This window comes from Serinus canaria, chromosome 3 (assembly GCF_022539315.1).
Source record: "Serinus canaria isolate serCan28SL12 chromosome 3, serCan2020, whole genome shotgun sequence".
NCBI lineage: Eukaryota > Metazoa > Chordata > Aves > Passeriformes > Fringillidae > Serinus > Serinus canaria.
In genome coordinates this window covers 99,722,522-99,744,663 of record NC_066316.1, presented here as the reverse complement: position 1 = coordinate 99,744,663, position 22,142 = coordinate 99,722,522, and the positions used below count along the sequence as shown (strand labels likewise).

Here is a 22,142-nt window from a genome sequence, read left to right as displayed (position 1 = left end):
TTAGTTCTCAATCTACCAACTGAAACACATGCCAAGAATTACCTAGGAAGAAATCGTGTAGTTCCAAGTTAGCCAGGCTGACAATAAACCTTGAGCTAGCAGTTTTAGTGCAATAATCTTTATTTTGTAATGGGGAGTTTTGAGGCTGGGGCATTTCTTTAGGAGTCACTGTCTACCACCTATAGCTTTTTGAAACTACAGAGGTGCTGAAAACAGCCTGCAGTGTGACTGTTCAATCAAAGCCCAGTTCAAAATGTCTTTTCTTAATAGACCAGGATTCATCTATCCTGCCTCACATTCTCAAAGCATCTTATTACCCTACGTGCTCTTATATATGTCACTACCTGCATCTGTTAATTACTAAGGTGAATGACAAACAGAATCTGGCCTTAAATAGAAGACACTAATTTAGGAGATGCTAATTAAGAACCATCCTTTCTGGAATAGAGGAGCAAAAGCAAGATGCACATTGCCCCAGGATTTTGGAAAGTGCAAATATCAGCTCACTCCATTTTGGTATCTCTCTTCATCAAAGAGTCTCCTCCCAGCACCAAAGTTCTCACCACATTTCAATATCCCTCTTGAAAAAGGTAAATGGGCTTGGTAAGACGCAGGGACAAGCCAAAAGAAAGGGAAATAAAAGCCAGTTTTATTCATAGCAAATGGTAAAATTTTTGATGAAAAGGCTTACAGTGAAACCTTGTAAATAAATATAAGCGCTAAGTTTTCTCAGCTCACGGGACTAGGCAGGAGCCTGTCAGCAACCCAAAAAATACCAGCTGAATGATCCTAACAGAGCAAACTCCTGCAGCACCTCAGACATTGAGTAAGAACACTGTTCACCACGGAAGTTTAGTTAAATATGCACAATTTTATTTATTGAAGAGATTAGGACAAAAACATTAAACCAAATACATGACAAAGCACCAGAGGCAGTAAAACCCCACCATGCACATCACCAATCTTTCCTCCTATAAGGTACTTATAAAATAAAAAAAAAGTCCTTCTTGACACAGCACCATCTTCAGAGTGTAAAAACATTACTCCTTTATATTCTTAGTTACCAAAATAGAACCAAGGCAGGTCAGCTGCAGCTAGCTTTGTCTCTTGATAAAGAACTGTGAAACATCCTCTTGAGAGTGGGACCATAACTTTCCTGCAAGGCAGGCAAATAGCATCCATACGTCAAATGCCAAGTAGCTGTACGCACATGCCACATACTATAATTAAGCACAAATTCAAGTAACATTTACATACTACAGAGTCCACATGTACCTACCCAAAAAACATGACCACTTCACAAAACGTATACAGGCAGTAATATCAGAACAACTGAGGTACTGGAAACACAAATATTTATGCCAAGAGATTTCAATATCATACAGCAATATAAAAGCAGTAATAAAAACATTTGCCAGTCTAAATCAAATAAAGCTATCTAGAAAAAAAAAAAAAGAAGCTAAATAAAAAGTTATTTAGGGACAGAAATACCTGAACAGAAAAGAAGTGTGTTAACTACAGCATGTAACATGTCATCCCAAGTCAACCCGTAATTGAAGTACTGGCTTAATACATCACTACTGTGACATTTTCTTCAATAAATAGAATAAGTCTTGACAATACAAAAGGTGCATATTACTGTGTATGTTTCAAGAGGAATATCTGTAATATAAATGTTCAGCTTATTAATACCCTCTTATTTCTTAGTCTGGACATAAACAAAAATGAAAATCAAACAATTCTTTTCCCAAGTGTAAAGGAATTCAAAGAAAAAACCCACAATACTCTTCCTCAATAATAAAGAGCCCTCTATTTACACATGGGCTAGTCAGTAAAGAAGAGATTGGTTCTCAGATGAAGACACTGTTAAGGGCTTTCTGCCCTCGCTAGTCATATACGTGCAGCATGGCAGATATGGAAGCCAGTATCTCATATCTTTTTAAAAAAATTATACAGTTTTATTCTTTTTTTCTCCTATTATAGCAGTAATGCAGTTGAAAGTTCGAGTTCTAATAGCTTCCTGCAACAAACCATTTGACACAAAACAGAACAGCCTGTTAAATGACAGTTACTTCCCCTTAAGGGAACAACGCATTAAAATGTCATTTCCTGACAAGAATATTAAGTAGTTTATTTAGAAGAAATGACTTGAAAATAGCTATCAAGAGACATGAACTGAAATTTTGCTTTTTTTTAGCACCCACTTTTCATGTCCATCTTTGTGCACCTAATTTTTTTCTTGTATTAATCCCATTAATTATTAGACATCTGATTAAAAAAGTTAGCCAATTGTATTTTCCCTGAATAATGGCTGAAGTTAAATATCTAACAGTGCGATGCCAAGATGTGAGCTGAGGCAAAAAAGTTTCTATTTGTTGTGAGTTACCACTGTTTTAAATGGAACAGAAACAGGAGTGATACAGCTGCACCAGAATTGGCATGTGCAGTCTCCTTGGCTCCAAAAAGGTGAAGCTACAATTGCTCCATGCTGCCTTTTCTCCTCCAAATCAATCTAACCTGATAGCAAGCTCCCCCCGCCCCCCCAGTCTGTCCCCATGCTACATTTGTTATATTAGCTCCTTGTGGAGGTTCCTTCTCAATCCGAGGACCTCTGAGTGTCTTTTGCTACCAAGCTAGGCTGATGCAGGATGTGATTGAACGCGGTCAGGAAGGGCTCCTTCATGTGTCCATCTCCAGGTTGTGTACCTTCTGAACACCAGTCTTTGTGCTCAGTTAAAGAATGGGTCCAAGTCTTCTTCCATGTTGACATCAGGCACCAGCTGATCTGATACTTCCTTAGCACCATATCCTGAATTCGATACATTAAAATCTGTAGAAAACCATGGATGGTCCAGAATTTCCTGTGAAGTCAGCCTTTCTGATGGCTCTCGACGCAGTATGCTACGTATGAGGCATTTTGCCTTAGGGGATAGAGTTTCTGGAATGTTAAACTGCCCACGACGGATCTTGCTGAAGAGGGAACTAGGCTCAATGTCATGGAAAGGATAGCGTCCGACTAGCATGGTGTAAAGCATGACGCCTAGACTCCATACGTCCGCTGCTTTGCCAGAGTAGCTGCCATTTGTGTTCAAGATCTCTGGACTCACATAGGCTGGGCATCCATGCTTATCAGAAAGAGAGTCATCATTTCCTCTTAAAATATAAGCATCTTCTAGGCTTTCCAATTTCACTCTAGTCCTGTGGGGGGAAAAAAAAAACAAAACACAATGCTATCAAGGTAAGCAAACATCAGACACAAATTCTGGCTGTTGCAATTGCATTGTTACAATAGTCAGACCCTACAAACTGCAGAAGTGCATTTAAAATCCCACTCACAGCAGTCGTTACAGATAAATTGATACTGCCTCTTCCATGCTGGTTAGAGATATTAGACACATATAGGGAATACTGCCTCATATACAGCTACAAGATTTCAAATATAGCCATGTCCAGTAAGCTCATTAATAAGCTTAATTAATAACTAATTAATAGGTTCTCTTAAAAAGAGAAAAGGAACTGCCATATACATGCTTTTGGTTAATTTTACATAGACATGATTTCCTAAAGGGGACATAAACCTCAAGACCTCTTCTGAGTTAGATGCACTCTAACCTACCCATGTGGGATTCATGCCCAAATACAAACCCAGTCCTAACTACCCAAGGTTTTGACACCTTCATGCTGGCAAAGCTGCTCTGTACACCTGTACACCACAAGGTTTAACAGTAATAAAATGGTCACTCTGACCCTAAATGATCCCTCTGACCAGCCAACATTTTCCTTTACCGCAGCAATTTTAAGAGAAATTAAGAAAGAGAGCACTTTTAACAAATTTCAGTCTTCCCAAATAGAGTTTTGGGCAAAGGGAGATCAGGTGAGCTGAAGGCCAAGATTAACAGCAGCAAGCTAATCTACCCAGCTGAGCCAGAGGAGCTCTTCGCACTGGAATGAACAGAGAAGCTGGAAAAGGACTTGCAGAGATGACAGGAAAGCCTTATCTGGATTGCAAACTCCTGCTGCCTGCAAAGCACTGTGAACTTGTCATTGTGCTGCAGTAATTATCTCTGCAAGAGAATTTTCTTCCCTTACGGATATCACACAGGAGCAGAAAAAAATGATGCAGAGCTGCTTGTCATAGCACTAGATGAACATAACCTTTCTTTGCTTTCTCACCGCTAGGCTTTGCATCTATATTTAAAAATCTGTCCCTGTTGCAGGCATCCAAAGGATTACCAAGTACCCTTTAGACTATTTCTCAGCAAAAGGTGGTTTAGAGAGCAGAGTCACTACAATGCAACAGGGCCTTGGGACGGCAGAGTCACCAAGCAGTAGTGCAGATTTTTCTTTCAACAATTTGGGGTCATAACTCAGCTTTGAGTTTTAGTGCCCTCATCCCTCAACCCCACAGGTCTGTTGCCATCACTCTTAGCCCTGTGCCATGGCCCTGCTCTCCTACCACAGACATTCACAGGCAGGGACTGGGCTTCATCCCAGAAGGCAGAACTCGCGTCTCTTGACTAAACCACGTAATTTAACAGGCATTACAATAGACAAGGAGAGCCTTGTTTCTTAAATGTTTACTGAAGACAGCACCGATTGAGCTTGAGCCGCGAAAGACATCTGGGCCAGCTTTAACTTAGACTTAGTTCCAGGGCAGCTCAGCCCTATCTTTTTTGAACCAACAGAAGAGCATTTTACTCCATGGAGTACTCCAGAGGCAACTGTGCCATAAACTTTATGACACTTGGACCTTTTCAACAGCTAAATACGTTTACTAGCAGAGGTGAAAGCCCCTCTGGCAGCATGCCCCAAATGAGGAAGTCATAAACACAGAATTCCAAATACCTGGCTCCCAAGCACAGAGTGTCAGGACAGCTCCCTCTCTCCTGAAACAGGCCAGTGTTTGCTCCTCCAGTTCAATGCTGATGGGCATTGCTCAATACACCTGCTTCCTCATTAATTACCACTGCCATACTAACAGCACTTCTGGCCATGCACAGCCCCCTCATTAGCACTCAAACAATACTTTACAGCAACAATGCACCACACAGGAAGCGGGCTGCAAGGAAAAACTTAACTATAATTACCAAGACCACAGAAATTTCCCTCTGTACACAAAGCAGAGGGTCCACAACAGGAGAGTGACTTGAGGAGAGTCCTTTCACAGTGCTCAGCTTTGACACATTCCTGCACCTGCACAGCTTAGGAAGAGAAGCAAGGAGAAACGCCCAGAGGGGAAAAACATGCCAAAGAGGGCAGAGAACAGAGCAGAGGAAATGAAAGGGAAGGCAGGGACATGAGTTGTGGTTCCATTTGCATTGCCCACCTCAGTTTTTCCATAGAAAAGCATGTGTAGCAATAAAACAGTGGGGCCAGATACTCTAACATGCATTAAGTCACTGAACTGCCAGACAGGAAAGCATCGACTCACTCCTGCTAACTAACAGAAGCAGAACACACACACAGGGAGTGGGGCAGAGCAGGCTATTTATAAACAACTTCCAGGAGGGAATTCACCCCCACACACACTCGCCTGCCATCCCAATGTCAACAACACTGGGAAATGTTGTTTACTTTCCTATCCTATTTTACATTTCTGGGAGTTGCCAAAGACTTCAGAAAAACAGTTCAATAAGAAGCTTTTATATTACATAAAATTATTGGCATTCCTTAATCTCTCATTTCCTACAACGGACACAGTACAAAACCACAGGGAACAGACTGCAAGGTGTGTCAAAAACTCTTATTTTTTTCCAAGAGAAGAAATAATTTCTTGATAACAAAAGAGAAGCAGCACACAAAAGCCATATCCCCATCCTGCTTTCCTTGCAAGGTGCTGCAGCCTGCACAGCGGGTTTTGTTTAAGCAAGCAAATGGAACAGCTGGCCCTTATCTGCCCGCTCCTCTGTAAGCTGCGGGCAAATAAAAACACTCAAGCCAGGTTTTTCATCCTGCTGAGCTGACAGGCTTGGAGGAAACAAAAGGTCCCAAATTAAACAAAAACACAACCTTCAGTCCTCTTCCTCCTGGTCAGCCCCAAACCCTCAGCCAGGGACTCCCTTGTGCGCAAGGTGCAAGTGGTGAAATGGCTCCTCTGCAAGCAGGCAGTGCTCCTGCTGCACCAGGCATGCATTTCCCTGGCAGACTGCAGGGCCTGCATCCCCTGAGCACACACTGCCAGCTGCACGGCCTCAGCATGGCTTTCTCCTCTCCCAGGTACACCCAGGCACAAACAGGGTGTTCCCAGCTTCATTTGTAAAGCCCAGTGTCTTTGCAGCAGATGACAACATAGAGTTTCCATCCGTACAGCAAGGAGAGCACAGGAGGATGGGAAGGGCTGTCTGACTTGACACAGCTGGCAACAGAAATTGCTCACAGGGTGGTTCTGCCAGCCCCCCTCACCACCAGCCAGGACTGGGGCTGGGCAGACCCACTGCAGCCCATTTTCAGTGACAGATGACTTCACCCACCTCAGCCTCACAGATGGAACACAGTCTGTGCAGTGCTACCACTGGGTACTGCACAGGTGTGTGCACACAGCAAATCTCAGTCCCCTTTTAACAGACATTTCACATCTTTTCAGGCAGTCAAAAAGCAGCAGCCTGGCTCAGAAGCTGCAATTTCCCAGTGCACAGCACCCCATCTCTGTGAGAAACAGCTTCCAGTTCTGCTGGTCTTCCTTCACTCTGCATTTCAAGCATTGGCTAAAAGAGCTCTGCTTTCTGCAATCCAGTGATGTTTTCAGGTTGGGTTTTTGGATTGTTTTTGGGAGGGGAAAGCAGGCAAGGGAGTATGGAGGGGAATGGGAAAAAGGGGAGTCAAAGACTAAACACAGAGAAATGCAGAGACATGATGAATGAAAAGCAATCCCTCTCCCCCACACGCCTCTCTCAGAAAGCAGTGAAATCAAATAGCCATGAACAGGAATAAAGGCCAACAAAAACAAACAGACCCTGAAAACTACAAGTCGATTCTGAGAACACAGAACCTCCACAAAAAGGGTGGGGAGCGCGTCCAACTGGAGATTAACTGGACAACCCAAAATTTGACATTTGTTAAGACAAAGAACAGGAAAAAAATCAAACATGAAGGTGTGAAATCCCAATCAACTTTGAAGTGCCTCCCATCACAGAGAAGAAAAAGGACAAATAAAAATAGTTCTCTAAAAACCTCTCATTCTCTAAATAATTAACTCACATCAGTCCCCACAAGAGAAAAAGGATCCTCACAAGAGAAAAAAGTATTCCAAAAGCACCAGCATTTGAGGTTGACAAACAGTTGCAACAAAATTAATCCCCAAAGTTCAGATGTAAGCTACTGCCCCAGCCGGATGAGAATCACTTTGTACACGTACTGCAGGGCAACAAAGACTTTTGCCAACGCTTACGTAATGCAATACATAATTTCAAGTTTTAATGCAGACCCCAAATAAGCACTTGAAAAAAAGAGCATTATGCATCTATCAGATCATTGATAAAACACTGCATTAGTTTAATGCATTAAAAAAAAATGCAGCCCTGAATCATGGCTATTTAAAAAGGGGAAGCTATTCTGCCTATGAATGCTTTCCCATTACTGGTGAATGAAACCACAGAAGTGCAATCAGAGGGCAGCAGCAGCCCTCGGACGGGAAATGCGTCTTTGTCCCCATAGAAACCGTCAGGGAAACCCATGAAAAACAATACCACTCTGAGTTTCTTATCAATATGCCATTCATTACTTGACTGCATTCAGACTTTGCTCTTCAGTAATGTAACACAACATAATCAATTAAATGTCTTCCAGAACGTTCTCCGATGCAACCTTCAGAGCACTCACCTCTGCCTTTGTTGCATATCCCACACTTTTTTTCCAACAGATTCACATTATTCTTCCCTCAAGAGCTTTGGGACTACCAGCAAATTGCTATCCTGCCTTCTGACACTGAAACCAGGGATGTAAGAATCCAACATTCACACTTGCTCTCCAAAAGCAAACAATTTCCATACCAAAATCAGTTGAATTATTCAGAGGGCTCTAAACTCATAAGGCAGAGAAAAAAAATTAAAGCAGAGATAGCAACTGATAGTCTGAGTGTTTCAGAAGAAAATATCATCACTGCAGTGAATAAGCAGTCAGTAGTAAAGGAGACTGCACCTAAATCAATGAAAGCAGTTGCCTCTGGTCTGTCCCCAAAGCCATCTGCATGAGAAATAATACCTGAGCAACAGCTGAGCCAACCTTCCCATTTTGGGAACACTAACTGCAGACCAGGCCCACAATTTTTGCACAGCAGCACTCCCCATATCACAGACAAATCAGCTGCTTTTGGAAGAGACTGAAGGAGCCATCCTGCTATGGACACTCCAGATACACCATCCAATTGTTACTTAGGCTGGGTAAAAATCAAAATGTCCAGATTTACAGATTCTATGCAGCAGACTCTGGAGATCAGGAAACAAAAATCACTGCCATCTGAATTACCATTTTTTTAATACAATTGCAGGTAAATATAAAATGGCAATTTCTAAAGGTGCTTCACAATATTCCTCCAACAGCAAATGCTGAAAGCACTCAAGCAATGTTATCTCATATTCCAATATTATTCTGACTGAGACCAGGAAAGCCTTTCCCTAGGTAGAGGCATTCAAGCCATTGACTGCCCAGTGGACCAGGGATTGCTCCTCGGTGGCCAATAATTTAGAGGTCATTTAATCGAGGTCAGTTGCCCACACCTCATCATAGTGATGAGAAGAGCACGCATGCAATTAGAGTCACAAGGAGGCAAAAAAAAAAATAAAAGGGAAGCTCAACATTGGAAGCAGTTATCTTTTGCTAATCAATATTTTTTTTTTTTTTAACCAAGGGAATCTCTGCTAAATAATGCAGAAGTAGGTATTCTTCATCGGGGAGCCAGTGAGACAGGGAAAGCAGTAATGAAAGCCCCAGCAGATGATTTGCAGCTTTGGTGAAAAGACTCCTTCTGAACTCTCAATTACCCAATCTCCTTGGGAGCAGAGGGGCACACAGGAGCAGGGGGGGCACACAGGAGCAGGGGGAAATGTTATGCCATCAATTTAAATCCTGCTCCTTTCACCAATAGATCCCTTTTCAATTTGTAACAGCACAGAGCATGGGTGTTCACCACACAGCTCCTACACAATTTCAGAGAATAAAAAAAAAACAAACTCTGCACAAAGGCTGTTAGACAGTCTCTTGCATAATGAAACAGGCTCAAGGATATGTTTCAAAAGACAACTGGGACTTTCAGGCAGCACAGGTTTACAGGATGAACCTTGTTCCTAAGGGAAGATTCCTTCACTAGTACTTCCGCACAACAAGGAAGCCTCTAAAAATTGCATCTCCCCCACCCTTCCTCTGCAGGGATGCTAACAGCACAGGCAGCCTTGCCTGCACCCCCCTGACATGCAGTACCCAGCAACTCCAAGGTTTTAACTTGTTTTAAGCTGGTCTGGGCTTTTTCCCTAGAGAATTCCACTTCCAAATGCTCTGACTCACCTCTAGGAAGGACTGGTGTCCCAAAGACCTCAGTTTTACACACAAATAGGATTGGCAGGAACAGCCTGTCCTGTATGCTGTATACTTTGTTTCTTCCATGCCGTTATTGCCTAAAGACAAAACATGCTCCCCAGAGAGTTGGTAGGTAGTGATGCATGTGTTGGGGTGCAGGCTGTGAAATCCACTGCAGACCCTTTCACAGAGGAGCAATCCATTTTTCCATAAGAATCTGACTCAGGGCAGCTACTTCACCACCTTCCTTTCATCTTGTTAGATCACAATGAAGATCAGAGTTTTAAAAGGCTGTGCTGTCAACCATATGCTGTCTTTCCCATCTTTTCTAGGTCTTTTGATACAATGCATGATGAAGCTCCACAGGGAAAGACCACAATTTATGTTTTTTAACATAACTGCATGTTGTGAAAACAGCCCTGCACTTTCTGAGCCTACAATGGGTGCTCAAAATCTCTAAGGCCATGCCTTTATTTCACAACCTTACTTAGATGTCTGCAATCCTGTCCCCAAACAATACACATCTACCAAAAAAGCAGGTGCTCAAGACTAAATATGCCCCAGGTTGGCTCCTCTTTACAATCTCCACTTTTCCTCTCCCTCCCAAGCCTGAAGCAACCTCCCAGTGTGATAATAAGGACAATTAAAAGAGAAGGCAGCAGAAGAATTTCACTCTGACAATGCACTGCAGCTAGTTGGGCTCCTGCCTCCCTTTCTCACTCACCCCTAGCACAGACATCCAGATACCCTCAGTCTCCACTCATAATTCAACACAGACCATTTTGCAGCAAGTCTATAGATGGAGGTTTTCAAGTCTTCTAAAGCACCAGCTGTTGAAGTGAATTTGAGATGTCCTGAGACACATCTACTCCCAGGGACCACAAAGCACCTTTTGTCAGAGAGATCAATCCCATGATGGGCATCTCAGGAGAGGGACTACCCAAGACTGACATGGCAGCCAACACATACCACAGCATCCTGCCTGAACAGGGAGAGTGAAGAAGACAAGGCCCTGCTATGATCCACAGACACTCCAGGGGTAAAACCTCCTGCAAACTCCAGCGCTGGCTACAACAGCAAAGGCTCCTGACACTCCTGGTCTCACTGAAAGGCCTTGAGCTGACTCAAGGTCCATTTGAGTTCCCATCATCATCCCAGAGCCAAACGGCAGCCAAATCTTCCCTGGCTTTTGCATTAATTTATAACCTTTGGCACAGCAATTAACCTGTATGACTATCTATGCCCTCAGGAGGAGATTTATGCACTTCACAGGGTGGCTGTGATGTTCACCACCTGCAGACAGCCTCCCTCTTCCCTCCTGCTGGGAAGGGCAATACCAAACAAATTCAGCAGGGTGAGAGAACAGAGACTTAGTAACTAAACCACATAAAGGCAAAGGGGACACCAACCCTTCTGTGAAAAACAGTTGTGCAACCACTTATCTTCTACTCTAAGCCTCACAGCAGACTTGCTGTCCATAAAGAAAATTGCCTTTCTCCCATATTCTAAGAATAATAATTTCTGGTTTGAAATCTGACCTGTGAGGCTCCACTACTGAGAACTTGTACTCTTTGGTCCTATGGCCCCATTCAGGGTAGTGCAAAGTGCTTAAATGACAAAACAGATGAACACTGATTTTATTTCTATATCTTCAGGTATTACAAGAGCACTCCCATTTTGTTTGATTTTTTTCCACTTTAGGACTGCCTTTCTAGGACTAAGGGAAAGCATTAACTTACATGCTCTCTATGGAATTGTAAGGATAACATCAAATTCGAACACATTGATGAAAAAGCTGCTGACCACATTATAATCTGACAAATGCTGGGGAGAAAAGCTTACTACTAACTATAAAAGAATGAAAGGTCTACGTGCAAAAAGGTTGGTATATATGCATTTGTTTTTTTTGGTTTTTTTTGGTTTTTTTGTGGGATCAGGTTTGTATCATGAGGATTGGAAACAACAGAACTAGGTCATGGTAAAGCATCATCCACTCAAAGCTGAGAAATTAAAGAGGAAAACTTATTCTGAGAGCACCAAGTAAATATGTTATGCTAACACAGGCTTTCTAAATTAGTGTATTGTACTGGCTGCATTCCCCTGGCATAGAGCAAAAAGTGTCAAATCCTGTTTATTTTTATTGAATTCCACCTGCCTCATATTTACTCAAAGAATAGAGGAAAATTACAATATCTAAATACCAAAATTATTTTAATTTTCCCTTCAACAAGTATGATGAATGTACAAGGTCTTTAAGCTTCAAATATTACGACAGCTAATATTTTAATATAATTAAAGGCTTAAAAACACACTAAAGAAATTAATAATTCCCTGACAGCAGAAATGTTCTTGTATTAAGCAAACCATTGAAACAACCAACACAGAAATGCTTCATTTAATTCTGAGATCTTTCAGATGGCTCTTTCTAAAAGCATCTGCTATGTATCAGACTGATGAACTGCTTTATTAGCTATATACTGTGTATGGCACTATTTTTAGCACAACCCAAAAAAACCTGCCTGTTTTGCAACATCATTATGGGACACCAGCTAGGAGAAGGGCACAGTTCTGCCCAAGGGCCTACTATGAGGACAGGCTGTACATGGGAAATGGTAAATACCATGGCACAAACACAGATAAAATTCTAAAAAGCAAGAGCCTCACAACATCAATACCAACCTGGCTTCACACCCAGGACAAAAAATATTTAACAACATGGGTGGAAGGAGAAAACATACAAGAACACGGGTTTTATCACAGGTCATTCACTGGTTTGGATTCAAGTTTCATTCTGAAGTGTAAGGACACAGTTTTTGAAGTACCTTAGAGGTACTTTAGAAAGTCTGTTGAGACTCAGCATGGCAAGTCAGTGTTGTTTTCCATATATTCAGTGTTCTGGAAGCCACTACAATCATTAAATAGATGTGCTGCTGCTTGCTAACACAGTCTTACAAGACATTTCCAGCCATGCTGTAATGTCTTAGAACTTCTGCTTCATCAAAATCAGCTGCAGGTTTATGGAGTTTAACTCTGAAAATCCAATACCACAAGACTGGCTATTTCACTTATAGTTTACCATGGTATCTAAAGACATCTCCCCCTAAAAAACACAACTACACTACTACAAAACAAAAAACCCATGTAGCAACAGCACATGTCATTTTTATGGAATGCAATTCACCCTATCTTCAAACTTCCTACAGTTCAGGATTTAAAGAAACAATAAATTACCTTAAAACTGAGACAATGTTTTTCTATTTGTTTCCTCAGTGGAATTCTGAGTTTCATTTTAAGTGCTAATGTACTTACACACATACAATAGTGTAAGACATGATCAGAGTCTCTAATGGATTTAGCACATTAAGGAAAATACCTCCAGTATGATTAGGACCCCGACAAAATACTCAGTGCTACCAGCCTACAACAATACTTTATTCCACCTTCTTAGCTCCCAGTTCATTAGAAACATCCCAAGGCACCGTGATTTGCAACATCCAAATAACACACATTTTTAGTGGGGACACCAAGTTCAAGCTAAGAGCGCTTGTGGTGCTGCTAGATCAGGAGCCCAAATGTTTGCAAATTCCAGCTGTAATTTAGATAATGGGAATAGGGTAGAAGAGTTTTAACACTGTATGCACCACCTGCAAAACTTCAGGAGCCCTGCTTTTTTATTGAACTACCAGGATCTCATTAGGATCAATGAAAGATGATGTACTAAGAAATGCTTTAAAATTGATTTTCTTTTTTAATAAATGGAACTACTTCCATATAACCTTCACATTCACCCTGGCTCCTCCAGTCTGGCAGCTCTCAGCTAACAGCAGACAAGCATCTTACTTAAAAAAAAAAAAAAAAAGGCATTAAGTTTTCTTTTCACATCTTTTCTTCTACCAAAGTTAAGGCCATGAGAGTCTTCAGGAAGAGGAAGTTCCAAAGTGGTAGGCACTTAAAATGAACTGCAGAAAAACAGCCTTGAAGAAATAGGAAAAGAACTGCTAAGAAAGAGCTCCCCTGAAGAGCAGGTGATGCACAGCAGCAGAGTTCACACACATTTCTCAAAACATCATTTTTATCTCGTCTTTCCCTCTCTGGTTCATTGTGAGCACCAGAGAGCAAGGGATGGTGCAGCACCCATCTGCCAGGCACGGGCTGCTGACAGCAGCTCCTCGAGGACTGCTCAGCACACAGGAATCCTCAGCAGCAGCCTCAGACACACGGGAGCTCGGAGGGGTGCAAGCAACACACCAACACCTCTGTGAACTCAGGACCAGGAAGATTTTTCATTTCTAAATATAGCAGGAGACTGAAAGTGATGACTGATTACAGTATGATGATCAGAGGATGTGAAAAAAGGCAGTCACTGCTGTTTGGTTCTATTTCTATCTCACATTATTTCATCTCTGTTTATTTAGCAGAGAAAGGATTACAATACCTTCCTACTTACAAACCAACATTACATCCAGAAGAAAACCGCATTATGATTATCTTAAAAATAACCAGCAAGTGCTATTTGACCTTTAAAGTGAATTATTGTATAATTAGAAGACAATGCTCAAAACTGAGCAACAGTGTCATTTTGCAAACAGCTAAGTTAGAAACATTCATAAAAGCCACCACTGCTATTACAGTACACACCACTTTTCTTGGGTGGCTGAAGGATTTGGCCCTGTGCCTCCTCTGCTGCACTCTGTTCCTAGTAAGCAGCAGGGTAGGAGTTCAAGAGCATTCAGCTCAGGCCTATGTCTGCTCCCACTGCACTGCTCTGAGCTCATGCTGCCTTCCCTTGGAGGAGCTCCTCCAAGTTCTGTTCTTCATGCAAAACCACACCTATTTACATACATCCCCAGGAAAAAAAAAATCTACTTAAACATCAAGACATTATCAGCTACAAGAGAGAATAATCCCTCTCTCAACTATTTTGCACAAGTTTCCTTCTTATCTGCATCAGAGGTTCTAGAATGGTGCTTTGTTATTAAACTGGGAGTAAAAGTTGTGGAAGTGCAGTTTGTATCTACCTGCTCTGCATTTCTCTATGAATGGACATTAAGGTCGTTTAATTTTATGCTTTTTTAATTTGAAAAAGATGAGGAATCAGACCTTGGGGCTGCAGTAGAAAAATGCTTTGCAGACAATCATCTGAACTGAATTAAGAAGTGAAAATATATATTCTTTTTCAGTCTGTAAATAGATTAAAAGGAGAAGCCTATTTTGCAAAACTCAGCTTGTAATAAAAGTAGAGAATATTTAAATGGCATAGATTGTCATCTTTATGATGTCATTTTTATTTTAAGACCAGGAACTTTTCTTTCCTGAATGAACTGTGTATTAGTTTTCTCTAATTTTTAGATCACCAACTTCCTGAGCCTGTGGAGAACTCAGAGACTTTGGCTGTTGCTTGTAATTCCCCCAAACAGAAATGATATACACTGGTTATTTTTAGCAAAGCTCTCTAGAACATCCATTTCACTCTGCAGCAGTTTGAACAAGTTGTCAGACAATTTTTAGCATTTATTTAAAAAGGTAAAACATCTCCCCATTCACTACCAAGACCAGAAGAAGCACAAAGGCAGGTTCAGCCCCCATTTGGATGTTTGGATTTTTTTTTAATGGTCATCTTCCAATTTAATCACTCTGTAAAAGGCTGATGTGATTCTGACAGTATTGATTGCTCTGATACCTTATGTGGAAGTTGCAAATAAATTCAAGACAAAGAAGACTGGTAAACAGAAGGAAAGAGAAGGAAATTTCCACAGGTACAACAGTAACACATCAGGAAAAGCGCTTCAACAACAGACCCAGAGCATCTAGTGCTATTTCTTTCCCTGTCTTTCCCTGCTCCTTCCCCAATCCATTTACACAAGAGGGGGTCTAGGGAGGAGATGTCATTAAAAAAACCAAAACAGTAGTTCCCCAAGTACTACAACAGCCGGTACTACAAACAAGCACCCCCAGTGCAAGACAGTTTCAGCCTTACTATGATTAGTGACCACAAAATACTCTTACAAGCAGCCTCCAGACCCTCTCAGCATGGAAAACAAGATGTCCTCAGATCAGTCCTACAGAAAACACTTGACTGCTCTTCCTCTTTACACCTCCTCACTGGAACGAGCCATTTCAGTCCCCAGTCCTCCTTAACATCCTCTTTTAACACCAGCAGCCTTTATAATGGTGCAGCTCTTACACCAGACACCCTTTCAGATGGAGGTCTCCCCAGTAGAAATGAGGAAGCTCCTCTAGGTGGAGATGCAGAGGCCAAGGGCTGATGCAAACAGCTCTCTATACTTACTTTTCTCCAAAACCTAAGCCAGAAGGTAAAATGGCACATCCATCCCATGATCAGGCTGCAGAGGAAAATAAAGTGTACTACACACAAAGGCTACAATATCCTGCAACTCCAGCTATCTGACCTCAGGCACCCCCAGCCATAACTGGGGTAAGAGGGTAACTGGAAAGGTAAGAGGGAGACTTACCTTTCTTCATCCTTAAAAATAAACTTCCGCAGCTTGAGATCCCGCAGTACCAGTCCACCATCGTGGCAGTGTGCAACAGCAGAAGCTATTTGATAGAAGAGTTTGGCTGCCTCCTCTTCTTTAAGCTTCTTGCAGGTACGAACAAACGAATGCATGTCCCCATAGCTCCTTTCAAAGAACACATACGCTTTTGTCTCCCCAAGAATTATTTCAGTAATTTGGTTGATATTTTTATGCGCAGGCAGACAAAAACATGGTGCTAATAGCTCCTGGTAGCAGCCAATATCAAACACCTGCAGGAACAATGACAGTAAAGCCAGGGTTAGTGACATGAAGGACAGTGAAGTCACGGTACATCTGATTCTGCTAACAAAACCATCCCTAAGTACAATTTATGTCACTGCTGAAAGCTGCACCAGTGTAAACAGGATGTCACAAACTCACAGCACTGAGGACAAGACAAAGCAGACTGCACAACCCTACAGAAAAGACACGCAACCTTGACAGGAAAGGCTAGTCTTTGAAACTGGTAGCAAACGTAGTTACATTAGCTAACACCCAATCAAATCTAGAATGCAATCTAAATTAAGCTGTGAAGACCAGAGATGTGTAAGGGCAGTACTCAGAAGGAAGCGTGTGTCTTTTCTATTTTCCATCCAAATAAACTCATAAAAAATATAGCCAGTAGCTTTGTATTGAGAGAAGCTGTCACATTAAATCCACCCTGATAAACATGCCTAGCTCTTTTGATTTTATTAACCCATTAAAGCCTTAAGGATTTTCAGGCTTAAAGTATCATCTATTGCTATTCCTATTTACTTCCTGCCTTTCTTTCATCTCTGAAAAACAGCAAAGTCACTTTCACTTTCCAAGTCTCCGTTCCACAATGGCTGTTTATAAGATCAGAAGGACAACCCGGGAAATAGCTCTGCCTGTTGGAGCACAGACAAACACCCTTCAAAAGGCAAAGACAAAACCACCCTGAACTCTCTGCATTTCAATCAAGTGCTCCATTAAAAGCAAAGTGTTCCTTTACTACTAAGTATGTTATCACTGATCTTATGAATGAGCTGTAAGAACTAAAAAAGCTGCTGGGAAATCCAAATATAAAAAGTTACTATAATCTAGTGATGACGAATGAATCAGTATTTGAGTCAATTGAGAAAAGACCACATTACAAGAAAATGAAAGACTTCATTGAGAATAACAGAAGTCAGTGTGCTAAAAGAGACTGAGCAAAGTATTGATAGGAGTGATTTTTATTTTTAATTATACTTGCTGCAGAGGACTGCAAAGCGAGTATTAGCATTTCCACCAGCTCAAAAATACAATTAATATGTAACTTACTCACAAGTGTTTTGTTACTTTAGTAAAAAGAATTTAAGGTAGTCATGTGTCCTTCAAATGAAATATAAAAATGAAGAACTGGTCTAGTTCTCTAACCACGGTTTTAAACTGCAGTTGTTTATTTCCTTTCTGTATTACAGCATTTGTGTTCTGATAGTGGGTATTTGTACCCTCTCTGAGAAGCAAATATCTTCCTGTTTTCTCTGAAGCTTTAAAAACCTTTAAAAATTGAGTGAGAAAGATACAGTTCAATCAAAATTTACCTGAGGCTTCAAAACTTGCATATTTTAATGCTTCAGAGCACAATCCTAACGAACTCCTTCCACAGAAGAGGACCCAAATCCCAAGAAACTGAGACACCCCCTCCTCACAGACCTCCTTTTCCTGTCACCTCATACCTGCACTGCCTTACCCCAGCATAGGGGAAAACAACCTTAAAGGCAGGCTGCCAAACAGAGCCAGCACATTTTACGGGGGGAGGATTAGCACCGAAGCATTCTGGTGACATGGTGCACCAGGGAAGCAGAACCAGGGCGGGGAGGGGGTGTTGCTAAAATCCCTGGTGTGCAATTCATTCCAGAGGAGAATCCATTGACATTTGGATCTCAGAACTCGTAACTACTACATTATAAGTGAATGGCTCTTCTACAAAGCAGCTGCTATAAAATAAAACTTAAGCAGGAATATTCACGTAGCTCAAACCCTCATGTGAAAAGACATCTTTCCAGAATTCTCTCCTAAACAAGATTATCATAATGTAAATTAGTTACATTTTGTGGTTCTCAGACTATGTTAAATAAGTAGCTCTGGATATGTACCAGTACTGCGTTTGAACAGGGGGTAGATAGGAAGCACTATCATAGTGCTACAGTGTCAAATACCTTCTATAAAGGGCTTCTTTGTATCCCAGCTTTTAAGATCCCTGGCCTCAATTCAGCAAATGTCCAATAAGCCGCAGTTTGATTTAGGTCTCGCTGGGAATTGGAAGTGAGAAGTTACCATTGTTTGGATACCACAGAGCCTTGAAGCAAATAACGGCATCTGTACAGTCGGTGGGTGCAGCCGAATGAATCTTGAGAATCATCAGTATGTGTCTGTTAGCCAACCCAGCGTTTCTGCAAGCAATCTCTAAGAGCATCTTCAGCAAGATACCAGAGAGCACCTCTCTTTGCCGGGAGGCTACTTGACAAATAGTTGTCATGATACTGCAGGCATTTTAAAGCACACATTAAATTAAGCCGAGTTCAGGACTGACAACTCCATCCTCAGAAACTAGCAAGCCAGGCTAAGATCATATTTTTGGAGCACAGCTAGTAGTGCCTCGCACATATGGAAAAACTGATACTATTCAAATGTCAGGATCAGCTCAAAAACATACAGCTTAAATGGAAGGGGAAAATAAAAATAACGGCCTTGTCTTTGTAAGCTGCAGTTATTCTGTTCATACTGTTATCAATAGTGCCTTAATCCTGCAAACCAAACAGGAAACAAAGAAGCGCATAGCCCCCGCTTTACGACTTGCCATGCAAGTTCACCTAGAATTTCATGCAGAGCAGCAGCTTTGTGAGATCTGTTTATTTCATGAAAAGATGCCAATGTCCTAGAGTGCAGCACTGTACTACTGCATCGAACTGGGCTTTCATTCTCGAAATTCTCATGTTCTATTTCAGTTTGGTAACAAATCATCCAGTTCACCATGCAATATTAGTTCTCAGCAAAGCCATGGGCCTTTTTTCGCCTAAATAATTACATAAAGTCCTAGGCTGCCTTAACATCATGTTTTATAACTCAATCAGTAAGCATATTTAAATTGCCCTCTGAACTCCAATCTTCACAAATAGCAAAGAGGAGCAATTATTTTCACTTCTCTGCTACAGCCTAGTCCATAACTTTTTATGAATCAAGTGTGAGTAAGTATGAAACAGTCAGCAACACTATTATTAATCCCTGGAATACTGGTAAACTATAATACATCTATTTTTCCATCTAGAATTTTGCCAAATGGCATTAATTCCTTATTTTGGGAATAATACAAACACTGCAGTGTGTGCTGCAAGGTTGCAATTTGCTATGTAGTTATAAAAACTACTCCTGGGTAGTAGTCCAAACTGAAACAGTTTGCTGGACATAAGTCTGTCTCACTACAGACAGTAAGAATCACAATTTGGGAACAAAGGATAATATTCCCTCAGCTCAAAAAGAGAAAAAACCCCTCCACAGATGTGCACGCATGCGGATTTCTTTTTCCCAGAGCTCACCTTTTAATAGTAGGAGCAAATTGGGAGGAGGCAGAGAAAAGCCGGCAGGCTACAAAGAGTGGGATAGCTATTCTGTCTTCACTTCTAAAAACCGTAGGTGTGCAGGTTTTATTCTTGCTCAGTTGGGCAGTGGGGGAGGATGCTGTTTGCAAACAACCTCCACCGTGAGGGAGCTCAGGCTGATTAATTAGATGTGGTTCTTCTTTTTTTTTAAATCACTTTTAAGATAAAGCTGATGGCAATCTGCCCCCAGCCCCCCCTGCTTCTCCATCCTCTTCCGTAGCCAAAGCACAGAATTGGGGACAGTAAAAATCGAGGAAATCAGCAGGTCCCAACACCTTAAAATTAGCTGGGGATTCCCTACTCCATTTTGAAAAGTGAGTGTGTGGAAGATGAGGCTTTCTCCTGGTCTGAACTCACGTTAAAACCTACTTCAAGAACGGCTCTTTCCAGAAATATATCCCCCTACCAATAGAAGGCAGACCTGGCTCCGGGCCATCGCTGTAACGTGGCCATTGTCTGGAGAGAGGGAAAAGTTACAGGATTCGTCTATAATCCTGTCTCCCTGCCTTTTGTTTCTCCACTGTTCAATAAATGAGGTAACCGGCCATGCTCGCCCTCCCGCAAGACACGGGAAACCCAGGCGCGACAGGGGAGAACCGGGGGAGGGGGAGAACAAGGAGAGGCATTACCTTGCAAACCAGCTCCTCGCCGCTGTGCAGATGTACGGCTCGGAAAACGTGGTCTCCCTCGAGAGGCTCCAACAATAAGTATTTCCCGATGCAAGAAACGCAATGCGACAAGTTCGGGGTCTCCGGCGGGCTCGGCGAGCCTAGATTCGGGCTAAAACTCTGGCTTGGCTCGATGGACCGTATGGACGAGAGCTCTTCAAAATCCTGGGTTTTATTCCGCGGTCTCCCATATCGTGCTATCGTGATAGGGGTTGACCTTTGTATGTTCATGAGTATGGAGAAGACCAGCCGAGACGCTGCACCGGAGCCCTGGCGTGGAGCGCGGTCCCTCGCCCGTCCAGCTGCGGCTGCCTTTGTGTGGCGGGGGGGGCGGGAGCGGGAGCGCGGCGGCGGCGGGCGACCAGCCTCAGCGCCGCGTCCTGGGCACAGGGAGAGAGCGCTCAGCCCGCGGCCCTTTGTTCCCGCCGCCGGCCGGGCGCGCAGCGGCGCGGAGCAGCGCGGCGGCGGGGCAGCGGCGCCCGAGGCCGGGGAGCCGAGGAGCGGGCGGCGGCGCGGCCGGGGCTGGGCGGCCGCCGCTCCCGCGGGGCGTGCAGCGCGGGCGGCAACAAAAGGTCGGTAACGCGGTGTGCGCAGCGGGACCGTCCTTCCGCTCCCCTACGGCCCGGCAGCGCCGCGCTGCCGCGGCTCGGCTGTAGATGGCGCGGGAGCCTCGCCGCTAGCGCCCGGGGCGCTCCGAGAATGCCCCGCGAAACAGCGAGGGAGCATTTAACTTGGGCCGACAAAGGAGCGGGACCGCGGCGGGCGGCTCGGGGGAGCCGCACCGGCACCACGGGAGCGGGGCGGAGCGCGGCGGAGCGCGGGGCAGCGCGCACCGCTCCACGCTGGCGGAAAGGAACGGGCTGTCGTTGTCGCGACAGAACAAAAAGTGCAACCAGAGAATAGAGAGCGCTCCCACTCTCCTCCTGCGCAGCGGATTTGTGAGCAGGGGCTCGCTGCCTTCGCCTCGTTTTATGGAGTTCACGCACAAAGAAAAGAAAAACCGGCGCGGCGATAAGGGGCCGAGTTGTTACCGCAGGGGCTGGGAGAGCGATAAGCGAAAGGCCATAAGGGACAAATAAATAGAATCGCTTAAAAAAAATAAATGCAGAGAGCAAATTTTGTTTGATGATTTTTTTTTTTTTTGCCTTGGGGACAGAACACGGGGAGGACAGGGTAGCCGCGCCGCTCCCCTCCACCGAGGCACCGTCTCCCCCCGGCGGATCAGTAACTACTTACGTGGCGGGGACGCTGGCTGCCTCCGTGCTCGCTGCCGGCCGCCGCACGCCCGCACGGTGCCCAGCGCGCAGCCCGACTGCCCCGCCGCCGCCGCCCGGCCCGGCCCGGCCCCGCCGCGCCCCGCCCCGGCCGCCCCGCCCCGGCCCGCCCCGCAGCCCCCCCGCGCCCGCCGCGCTCGGGGTAAACAAGGTGAGACGTCCTTCCGCAGCCCTGCCGGGGCGCGCCGGGGGCTTAGGGGCGGCTCGCCGGCTCGGGGCCCCGGGGGGTGTCCCGGTGTGTCCACCAGCGTGAGCAGCGCTGTGCAAAGGTGGGATGCTGACCGCGGCTCCCCCGCTGACAGAGCTCCGGCAGGTCCAGCCTTTCCGGGGATTGCCCTTGCGGCTGGGGTCGAGATGTTGGTATTAATTTTAATATCAAATAAAATAATAACAATAATAATGGTAGTGGCCTAAGCTGCCCTAAGAGCAGAGTCCTCTCCGCTGCCGGCGCGGAGGCGGATGCGGTATCTCATGTGCTGGCCGGTTATTTTTCTCAATGAAGCAATCGTTTTTTTCCGGGCAGCTCGGGGCCCCGCATACTTAGGGGAG

At 43.8% G+C, this 22,142-nt stretch overlaps 1 protein-coding gene across 1 annotated transcript; it reads right to left on the bottom strand.

Moving 5' to 3' along the window:
- Nucleotides 1-851: 851 nt before the first annotated feature.
- TRIB2 (tribbles pseudokinase 2) lies at nucleotides 852-21,646 on the bottom strand. The gene is made up of 4 exons (XM_009095356.4): nucleotides 21,556-21,646; nucleotides 20,281-20,699; nucleotides 15,984-16,276; nucleotides 852-3,198 (listed from the first exon to the last, which is right to left on the bottom strand). Exons 2-4 carry the CDS (start codon nucleotides 20,548-20,550, stop codon nucleotides 2,730-2,732), a joined length of 1,032 nt encoding a protein of 343 aa, XP_009093604.1. The 5' UTR covers nucleotides 20,551-20,699; nucleotides 21,556-21,646; the 3' UTR covers nucleotides 852-2,729.
- Nucleotides 21,647-22,142: the final 496 nt, after the last annotated feature.

What these genes read in the sequence shown, in the direction of transcription:
- TRIB2 (XM_009095356.4), bottom strand. Translation starts at nt 20,550, where the DNA reads ATGAACATACAAAGGTCAACCCCTATCACGATAGCACGATATGGGAGA. An exon ending in GCGAGGAGCTGGTTTGCAAG is followed by an intron (nt 16,277 to 20,280) that starts GTAATGCCTCTC and finishes TTGTTCCTGCAG; the next exon opens with GTGTTTGATATTGGCTGCTA. An exon ending in ATTTTTAAGGATGAAGAAAG is followed by an intron (nt 3,199 to 15,983) that starts GTAAGTCTCCCT and finishes TTCCCCCCACAG; the next exon opens with GACTAGAGTGAAATTGGAAA.